The 11,297-nt window shown below is 39.7% G+C and overlaps 1 protein-coding gene across 2 annotated transcripts in view; it reads right to left on the minus strand.

Moving 5' to 3' along the window:
- ZFAND1 (zinc finger AN1-type containing 1) overlaps positions 1-6,055 on the minus strand; it is a 28,465-nt gene extending 22,410 nt beyond the window's left edge. The window contains exon 1 of one of the 2 annotated variants that reach the window (XM_006727132.3): positions 5,946-6,055. In XM_006727132.3, coding sequence (XP_006727195.1) covers positions 5,946-6,000 — 55 coding nt within the window. In that variant the 5' untranslated portion in view covers positions 6,001-6,055. Of the gene's footprint in view, positions 1-5,872 lie in introns of both variants that reach the window. The other variant, XM_081816188.1, reaches the window with a different exon arrangement.
- Positions 6,056-11,297: the final 5,242 nt, after the last annotated feature.

Raw genomic sequence — 11,297 nt, forward strand, 5'->3', positions numbered from 1 at the left:
CAACCAAGCTGGAGTAAAAGAAGAAAAAATAATAGGATAAGGGAACTCAGCATCATCAAGTGTACTAACATTCATATTACAGGGATCCCAGAAGAAGAGAGAAGGGGGCAGAAAACTTATCTCAGGAAGGAAACAGACATCCATATCCAAGAAGCAAAGAGAACCTCCAACAAGATGAACCCAAGGAGGTCCATACCAAGACACATCATAATTAACATGACAAAAAGTAATAATAGATAATTTTAGGGGCACCTGGGTGGCTCAGTTAAGCATCTGACTCTTGATTTCAGCTCAGGTCATGATCTCAGGGTTGTGAGATCTAGCTCTGCATTGGGCTCCGTGCTGGGCATGGAGGCTGCTTAATATTCCCTCTCTTCTTCTCCCTTTGCCCCCTCCACCTGTCCCCTCTAAAAAGGGTAATTTTAAAAGCAGAAAAAAACAAAACAGGTATATACAAGGAAAACCCCATGAGGCTATTAGCTGACTTTTCAGTAGAAACTTTAGAGGCCACAAGATAGTGGCATGATGGGGCACCTGGGTGGCTCAGTCGTTAAGTGTCTGCCTTCAGCTCAGGTCATGATCCCAGGGTCCCGGGATCAAGCCTCACATCAAGCTCTCTGCTTGGCGGGAAGCCTGCTTCTCCCTCTCCCACTCCCCCTGCTTGTGTTCCCTTTCTCGCTGTCTTTCTCTGTCAAATAAATAAAATCTTTAAAAAAAAAAAATAGTGGCATGATATATTTGAAGTATTGAAAAGAAAAAACCTGCAACCAAAAATACTTTACCCAGCAAGGTTATCATTCAGAGTAGAAGGAGGGATCCAGTCTCCCAGATAAATAAAACTTAAAGGAGTTCGTCACCACTACATGAGCTTTACACAAAACACTGAAGAGGGGACGCCTGGGTGGCTCAGTTGGTTAGGCGACTGCCTTCGGCTCAGGTCATGATCCTGGAGTCCCGGGATCGAGTCCCGCATCGGGCTCTCTGCTCGGCAGGGAGTCTGCTTCTCCCTCTGACCCTCCCCCCTCTCATGCTCTATCTCATTCTCTCTCAAATAAATAAATAAAGAGAAAAAAAAATCTTTAAAACACTGAAGAGAACTGTGAGTGGAAAGAAAAGGCCCTAACTAGAAGAAACTTATGAAAGGAAAATATTTCACAGGTAAGAGTAAACATAATAAAGTAGTAGATAAATCACTTACAAAACCAGCATGGCGGTTAAAAAGCAGTAAAATGAATTATATCTACAAAAATAAGTCAAGAGATACACAAAATGATGTAAAACAGGACATATACATAAAATGTCAGTGGGGGAGTAAAAATATAATGCTTTCAGAATGTGTTCAAGTGTAAGCAACTACATCAATATAAACTGCCATATGTATGTTATATATGAACCTCATAATAACCACGAATCAAAAACCTATTAAGAGATACACAAATACATAATAAAGAGAAAGGAATCCAAGCCTAACACTAAAGAAAGTCATCAAGCCACAAGAGGGCAAGAGAAGAGGAAAAGAACAGGAGAACTACAAAAACAACCATAAAATAAGTAACAAAATGGCCATAAGTACATACTTATCAATAATTACTTTAAATGTAAATGGACTACATGCTCCAATCAAAAGATATAGGGCGACCAAATGGATTAAAAACAAGACCCATCTATACGCTGTCTACAAGGGACTCTCTTCAGACCTAAGGGACACACATACAAACTGAAAGTGAAGGGCTGGAAAAACATACCATGCAAATGGAAGCCAAAATACTTAGAGCAAACAAAATAGACTTCAAAACAAGCACTGTAACAAGAAACAAAGAATGGCACTATATAATGATAAAAGGAACAATCCAACAAGAAGATATAACAAGTATCTATATACCCAACATAGGAGCACTCAAATACATAAAGCAATTACTAACAAAGGGGGAAATTGACAGCAATACAATACCAGTGGGGCATTTTAACAACTCACTTGTATCAATGGGTAGAGCATCCAAACAGAAAATCAGTATGGAAACAGTGACTTTGAACAAAGCATTAGACCAGTGGGACCTAATACATACACAGAATATTCTATCTAAAACAGCAGGATACATTCTTTTCAAGCACACATGCATCTATATATCTCTAAGATAGATAACCTCTTAGGCCACAAAACTAGTCTCAATAAATTTAGGAAGACTGAAATCATTATCAAGCATCTTTTTTAACCACAAAGGTATGAAACTAGAAATCAATTACAAGAAAAAATCTGGAAAGAACATAAATACTTGGAGGCTAAATAACATGCTACCAAACAATGAATGGATAACCAAGAAATCAAAAAGGAAATCAAAAAATACATGGAGACAAATGAAAATGAAAACACAGTGGTCTAAAATCTTATATGGTCAAGTAACCTACAACAAAGGAGGCAAGAATATACAATGGAAAAAGACAGTCTCTTCAACAAATGGTGTTGGGGAAAGCTAGACAACTACCTGTAAAATAATGAAACTGAAAAAATTTCTTGTGCCAGACACAAAAATAAACTGAAAATGTATTAAGACCTACATGTGAGACCTAAAACCATAAAACTCCTAGGAGAAAATATTGGCAGTAATTTCTTTGACTTTCATCAGCATTAGCAACATTTTCTAAGTAGGTCTCCTAAGGCAAGGGTAACAAAAAAATAAACTTGGAATTATAATAAAAAGTTTTTGTGAATTGAAGGAAACCATTAACAAAAAGGCAACCTACTGAATGGGAGAAGATATTTGCAAATGATACATCTGATAAGGAGTTAATATCCAAGATATATAAAGAGCTTATACAACTCAAAATAAAAAAAAAAATAACCTGATTTTAAAAAAATGGGCAGAGGCCCTGAATAGACCTTTCTCCAAAGAAGACACAGAAATGGCCAACAGACACATGAAAAGATGCTTAAGTCACTAAGCCTCAGGAAAATGCAAATGAGATATCACCTTATACCCGTTACAAAGGCTCTTTAAAAAATTTGAAGTAGAAATACCATACGATCCAATCATTCCACTACTGGCTATGGATCTAAAAAAAATAAAAACACTAATTCGAATAGATATATGCACCCCTATGTTTACTGCAGCATTATTTTCAATAGCCAAGATATGGAAGCAACCCAAATGTCTAATGACAGATGAATGGATAAGAAGATGTGGTACATAAATATACTATGGAATATTACTCAACCATAAAAAAAGGAGATCTTGCCATTTGTGACAACATGCATGGACTAGAGGGTATCATGCTAAATGGAATAAGACAGAACAGACCATATGATTTCACTTACATGTGGAACTTAACAAAACAAACAAATCAAAAAACTGCTTCTTAAATACACAAACTGCTGGTTGCCAGAGGAGGCGTGGGTGCGGAAATGGGTGAAATAGATAAAGGGGATTAAGAGGTACAAACTTCCAGTTGTAAAATAATTAAGTCACAGAAATGAAAAGCATAGGGAATATAGTCAGTAATATAACAACATTGGATGATGACAACGGTGAATTGCTGAATCTATAGATTGTGCACCTGAAACTAATATAACATTGTATGTTGATTATGTCAATTAAAAAGTTATAGAAAAATAAGATGACTCCTCTATATTACTCAGTAAAAAATTTAGTAGAGCTTTGGATATATATGTATATATATATATTTGATATAGAATGTAGTGTATGTCTGTGTATGCATACAAAACCAAAGCTCTATTAGGGGATATAGATATAAGCATATCAGGTCTGTGTACATATATGTGTATATGTATATTTCTAGACTGTATGTCACACCTACTTCATAGAGTAACCGCAAAAACCAAACGAGATATATGTAAAAGAACAGTAAGTAACTAATTAAGAATCATTGCAACAGTTAACTTGTTTTGAATATACTGAACTCTGAGAAAAATCCTGTGGTGACTTGGGGGAAATGTGTTTAAAGAAATTTCAGAAATTCAATAGATAAATTGATTGATACTGCCAAATTTAATCCTGAGTTGTTTCCTTCCTTTCTGTTGAGGAACAACAGGTAGTTGTTAGGAAATGAATTTTTGAAAAGCAGACAAAAAGTATCCACTCTTCCACTAGATACAATCACTCTCTAAATTGTTTTGCTTGTACCTCATACTACAGTATATAGTCAAGTGAAGCTGGATGTGTCCAATCGTGCAACTTTTACAAAGTGAAAACAAAAGGCACTACACTTTAGAGTACAATTGCCCCCCAAAAGGTCTCATGCTACAGGGTACCTTAACCAAAACAGAAAGAGGTCCTATCATAACCCAAAGGGATCCCTAGATAATTGTGCTTGTGGGACAAGGGGGACTGAATACAGTTCTTCCTCTACTGCAGAAGTAGGCCAAGTGAATGGACACTGTTGTTCTGAAGGTATGATACCGTGAGCATGTTTCATACCAAAAAACTATGTATTCATTTGTCAGCGGGAGGAAACTGAAGCATATAATACTCTAACTCTTATGTCTCTTTCAAATTAGAAAAAATGTACATGCTTGCTATTTTGAGCCTTCTGGTGATTAGGTATTAAATACAAACCAAGAGGACCTAGAGGGAAGAGTCAAGATCAAGATAGAAAGAAAACTATCCATCCAGAAGCTAAACGAAATTTAGGATACTGAATACCCTCTAAATCCTAACCCCCTCTCCACGACTCCAAAAGAGCTAAGCCCTGGCCTCATTTCATATATATTTGTATTTTAAGAGATCCCTGAAGTTGGCAGATACCATGGATGTAGTAATCAGGTATACCAGAGATAAACATTACAGTCAAAACCCAATTGGCTGAGCTTCTCTATGAAAGATCTACAAGGAAATATAGGTTTCCTGAATGGCTAGCCATGACAGCGGGTGGTAAAATATACACAGACTGTAAGTGACAAGAACCTAGAAGGGATTGTGCCCTTTTGCCCACAGCAGGTATCACTAATCAATCGTGGCATTCTCACTAAAACTGGGCTAAATCTCGAGAGTTCTCCTTTCACCGGGTACCTACAACCAATAACTGAAGCTGCAATGAGAGATGAAACCTATTTGCCACCCTATGTAGTAACAGTCCAATGTGACAGCACACATTTGGAGCAAAACCCAGGTACCAAAGACTGAGCATTCTGTATCGCTCTAATGCTTTGGAAACTTGCCTGTCCAGATGTAGGACATCCTAAAGCTTGTTGCCACATTACCACTAGCTATTAGATTGGGCTAGGTGTATCACAGTCTCTCAGTTCACTGTAGAGAGAAGTGCGCCTTATTAATGCTCCAAAATACAGATTATTCTGAAAGCTTTTCTATGGAAAAGACTGTATTTTATACCTTCCTATGTAGTTCCAGCACCAGAATTGATGCTTGGTAAATGTTTGTTGAGTCAGTAATATTCAATCAAAGAATGACAGAACTGAGTGAGCATAATGATCATCTAGCAGGATGGTCTGAGGATGAGAATCTGCTAAAAGCTAAGCGCATTCGCACGAGAAGCCGCGAAGACCAGGTGAAAAACTGATCTCGCCCAACTCCATCTGACAAGTAAGTACAGAAAATTTGGAAAGAAAAGTGGCTTGCCCAAGGTCGTAGTGGCGGGATCAGAGGGGAACACAAGTCTCCCGACAAAAGAAAGGAGTGGGAGGGACAAAACAAGTTCTTGGCCAGGCACACTCGAAAAACAAAGGGAACATGCAAAGCATGTTTTCGGAAATTGCATGGTTCGCTTCTAAAGAGACCACAAGTCTCTTCCAAAGACCCAGGAGCAAGAAAAAAATACCAACACATCCCACTGCAGACCCAAGAGGGACGAACTCACCCTGCCTCCTCAGACTTCACCGCGCCCCACCACCTCCCCTCACCCGCCACCACTCTCCGTGAAGGCATAGTGGGATCCAGGTCTACCACGCCCGTGGCTAAGGACTGCTAGGTCACCTCGCTGCCGGCAATGCTCCACCTGACAGTGCTGCCCTACGTCCAACTCCGCCATCACAGCGCCGCAAGAGGCAGGGCTACGGCGCACGCGCGGCGCCTCCTGGGAGTGTGGCGGACCTCGGGGCGGAGCCTGCCGCCTGGCTGGCGCGTCCACCGGAAGAAGTCCAGCTGTTGGGAGTGCGTTGAGTTGTGAGTGTATATGCGATCTAGGCGTCTAGCGAGGCAGCGTGAAGAAAAGGGAGTTGGTCTGTTTGTCTTTTTCCTGGGCGGAAGTCTTCGCGGCCAGTCCTTAAGGGGAAATACCGAGTTACCCTTCTGGAAGGCTGCGTGCTGAAGTTCCCTCCGTGCTGCAACCCAAATTGGGGACGACCTCGCAAAGATGGTGTTTTTTTTAATTGATGTAAATCTCCGAACCGGCACAGTGCCTGGCACAAGTATTTGCAATAATCAAGTGAAGGACCTTATTCAATTCCTATTTGTCCTGCACCAGTGTTAGTTACTTAATAATATAAAGTAAATCCCTCTTGCAAGGGATTCATTAGGCTTGTTGAAAAGTAAGGGTTTTTTTCTTTATTTGTATTTTTTTTTAAATGGGGGGGGGTTGTAGCTTTTGAGGTCCCAAGTGTGTACTGAACCGCATTGAGTTCCTCAGTTTAGAGAGCCCCGTCTAATTTAACACAACTCCCTGAAGAAAGCTTGTGATGCCATTGGGAAGAAGGGGAATCTCGTGTATTTGATGAGCCACTTCAAAGGCACCAAGTAGAGGCTCTTCTAGGTGGGGTACAAATGGATGCCATTCCATTGATGTGACACCAGACACGACTCAGAGTGGGATGAGCGGCAATCAAAAATGTACTCATGACAGGAACTGGAAAAAATATTCAATGCCTTGTATATAACAGGGTCTATCCAAATCAATATTCATTGAGAAGGGGAAAGGCTGAGATTGAGAAATGGTTATTACTTCAAGATTTGCTCTTGCATAAATCTGTTTAAGATTTCCATCAAAGACTTGCTTGGGTCTCGAGAAACTGTAGATTTTAGAGCTAGAAGCAACCGATCATTTAGTTATCCCAGCATCAGTTTTGTTTTTGTTTTAAGATGAGAAAACATGTTCATAGCATTCAAATGATTTGCCCAAATTAGTGGAAGAGCCAGGACTAAAATTCAAGTATCAAAGACTTCTGGTATTCTTGAAGAATCAGCAGGTTACCTGATTTTTATGTTTCTTTTAGCTGGTTGGGTCAATCAACAGCAGGTTTTCTAGAGTTTTACTAAGTGTTTAGAATGTCCTAAATAGGTGGCAAATATTTTATCAGTCCAATCATAAAATTAAAACACTCTTTATTTTTTCAGTTCACTTACCCTGGGAATATAAGGAGCATCAGATAGAGTAGCCAAGGTTGCAGTTGCTAGCTCTTTCATCTCTAGTCTCCTTTGCCAGTTTCTCCTCTAGGTGCTACTTCAACATGTGTTTCCCCTTAATTTTGTGCTTGGTCCATTTATCAATTTACATACTCATAGAAGTGAAATTCCCCTGGTTCCAAACGACTCCCATAACCATATTCTTTATCTTGAGAACTTTCTCCCAGACTGAAGGTCTCTTTCTGTCTGTAGACATATTCACTTAGTGTCATCTCTCATATAAAACTTAAACCAGGGGCGCCTGGGTGGCTCAGTCGTTAAGCGTCTACCTTCGGCTCAGGTCATGATCCCAGGGTCCTGGGATCAAGTCCTACATTGGCTCCCTGCTCAGCCGGAAGCCTGCTTCTCCCTCTCCCACTCCCCCTGCTTGTGTTCCCTCTCCCACTCCCCCTGCTTGTGTTCCCTCTCCCACTCCCCCTGCTTGTGTTCCCTCTCCCACTCCCCCTGCTTGTGTTCCCTCTCCCACTTCGTCAAATAAGTAAGATCTTTAAGCAAAAACAAAAACAAAACTTAAAACAAAATGGGATGCTTTCTTACCACTAACAAAGTCTACCACATTGGAACAGTCTACCACATTGGAAACCCTGAATTTATTCTTCACCACTCAGTTCTTATTTCTCTCATGGAAGTAGCCCTAAAACTATCAATTATGCCTCAGAAAGTTCTCAAATGTATACTCTTCAACTGCTCAGGTTATTTCCTCCCCAAAAAACTCACTCTCTTACCTAAGATCTTCTGATGGTTCTCCATTATTCACAAGAGATTAATTTAGTAAGGAAAAGCTTTATTGGTAAAGCTTTTCACAATCTCAGCCTCAGCAATAACTACTTCCCCTCAAGCGCCCTACTCTCCAATAATTTCCTAAATGTATCTTCTGCTTCTTTCATACGTACATGCCTTTCCTTTTCCCTTGAATGTGCTCTATACCAGTCTTCCAAACTCTGAGAATAAGAATCAGGTGGGGTGCTTGTTAGTAAGTACAGCTGTCCATACCCCTCCCTGGGTCTAATTTAGAGGGTCTGGGATGGGTCCTGGGAAGCTAGATCTTTAACAAGTGCTCTCACATTCATTCTTATCAGATCAGTTTAAAAAACAGTTTTCTCTTTTACTCCACCTTCAGAATATAATTCTGTTATCCTTTCAACTGGGAAAGTTTTGAGTGCTCAAACAAAATTCAGTCCTCCAGGACATCAGGCACCTGCTATGGTAGCAATCGCTACGTACTAGCACTAGCCAGCAATACTGTAATTCACCTGACCAAAAAAACTTTCAGTGGATTCTATTAGCTAGCAAATAAAATCTGCACTCAATTTAGCAAACCTATCCTAGATTTGATACAAAATTGAATAAGACATGGTCTCTGACCTCAAGGAGCTCACAAAGTCTAGGGAAGAATATCTCTGCTTGGCATTTAAAGTCTTTCAAATTTTTGCCCAACCTACCTTTCTCATTATCGCTCAAAGGCCTCTCCATAGTCTGTGCTCACCATAGCCTCAGACCCTTAAAGGTGCTGTTCCTTCTATTTGGAATGCTCTTTTGCTTTCCCATTTGAGCTGGTTTGTTTCTGCTTTTCCTTTAGCGGTTACCTCAAGTATCTTTTTCTTAGGAAATTCTTTGTTCTCCTGACTAGGACAAATCCTGCTGTTACTACATTCACTCTGTATCTCCTTCAAAGCATTTGCCCCAGATTTGATTTTGTATTTGTATGATTATTTGATTAGCGTTTGTCTCCCTATCTAAGCTGTAAGCTCCATGAGGACAGGGGCCTGGTTTGGTGATTATATAGATATTCACCGTAGAACTCTTTGTTAATCTGTCTCCCTATGTTTATGCAGTCTTCTGCAGATTTTTTCTACCTCTGAATAACAGTTTATTTTGCATACCATATTCTACATTAAATCTTTGAACATCCTAAGTTCAAACCTTAACAGTTATAACAGCTAAAATTCTGAGTACTTTATTATTGTACCAGGCACTTAAATTGATCATTTAATCTTAACACTTTTAGATATTATTGTTCTCATTTCATAGAATTTCTTAGAAAAATTATTCAACTCCTGCCTCCTTGTCTCCAGCATCAGAAACTGCTCTCCCTCTTCATCTCCTCACTGACTTAATTGATTACACTTACCAGCTATCTTCCTGGTGAACCTCATAAACTAATCTCTTAGTCTGGAATTCTTTCTCCTTTCCCCAGTTTACCTATCTCCTCCTCATCTTTCAGCTCTCAAAAGAGGCTTTTAAGACTTGTTTCCCCCCCCCACCCCCGCCGGTTTCCTATTGTTGCTGTAACAAATTACCACAAATTTAGTAACTTTAAACACTGTAAATTTTTTACCTTACCTTACTGGAGGTCAGAAGTCCTAAAACCCGTGTGTTGGCACGGCTGTGTTCCTTCTGAGAGTTCAAAGGGAGAATCCAATTTCTTGTCTTTTTCAGCTTCTAAAAACTACCTGTGTTCCTTGGCTCATGACAACGCCTTCCTCCATCTTCAAGGACAAAATGGCATCCTTGAACGTCTCTCTTCCTGCCCTTCATGCTTCCCCGCTTACATCAGTCTCCTCTTACTCTGACCCTTCTGCCTTCCTCTCTTAAAAAGCCTTGTGGTTACATTGGGCCCACCTGGATATTTCAGGCTACTCTCCCCATCTCAAGAGCCTTAACTCAATCACATCTGCAAAGTCCCTTTTGACATATAAAGAAATAGTTACAGGTTTCGGGCAATGATGTTGGCTAATTGAATTTAAATAAAAAATAAATAAAATGCTTTTGGAGGGGTTGTATGTCAATGTTGACTTGTTCATTCACTGATTCAGTAGACATTTTTTGAGGCCTTACCATGTTTCAATTCTGGGAAGTATGAGAACGTATATTGGAGTAGGTAAAATAATGGTCCCATAAATTTGTCCACATTCTAATCCCTGAAATCTGTAACTGTTTTTTCACCTTGCTCACCTGTTCTCTCTCTCACTCTCAAATAAATAGATAAATCTTTTTTAAAAAAATAAAGGAAGGCAAAAGGATAGTGAAGAATGAGAAACAGTATTATGTAAAAAGGCTAATGCTTAGGGCTTAATCAGCAGAATTGAGGAAAGATGTGAGGCAAGGAAAACCCCCATCATCAAGACTACCAAAACCACTATTATTATAGCAGCCAATGTGCATGTGTGTGTTTTGGAAAGCATCATCTTTTTTTAGCATCAGTTTGTTTCAGAAGGAAACTTTGTAACATTTTCATAAGTGATTACTTTTTAGAGGGGTAATTTAGTTGTCCTGATAAACATACATAAAATTATTTTGAAATGATGACTTAAATTGTGTTTGGGCACAAATTGGATATTCACATGTAATTAATTAACTGTAAAGTTTTCTTTGTTTTTTTACATTCATGAAGCTTTATTTTTCCCCCAAAACAAGTCTGGACTTCCAAGCCTGGCACATCAACATCTTTGCCCCTCAGACCCAGATGGGGAGTCATTTCTTTTTTTTTTTTACCTTTATTTTTTTTTTCCGAAGGCTCCACGCCCAACATGAAGCCCAACATGGGGCTTGAACTCACAACCCTGAGATCAAGACCTGAGCTGAGACCAAGAGTAAGACACTTAACTGACTGAACCACCCAGGCACCCCAGGAATCATTTCTTAATATTAACACCTGTACCCCTTAGGCAGAGATAGTGGGGAAGGGAAAAGCCCCTCTACATTGGCCTGCAGGGTGCTAATGATAAGATTTTTTTTGACGTGTAGGGGCACCTGGGTGGCTCAATTAGTTAAGTGTCTGCCTTTGGCTAAGATCATGATCTCAGGGTCCTGGGATCAAGCCCCTGAACCCAGCTCCACGCTCAGTGGGAAGTTTGCTTTCTCCTCTTCCTCTGCCCTTCCCCCCTCTCGTGCTCTCTCTCTCTCAAATAAATAAATAATATTTAA

The sequence above is a fragment of the Leptonychotes weddellii genome, chromosome 4, assembly GCF_054177405.1.
Source record: "Leptonychotes weddellii isolate Sample4059 chromosome 4, ASM5417740v2, whole genome shotgun sequence".
In the NCBI taxonomy this organism is placed as follows: Eukaryota; Metazoa; Chordata; class Mammalia; order Carnivora; family Phocidae; genus Leptonychotes; species Leptonychotes weddellii.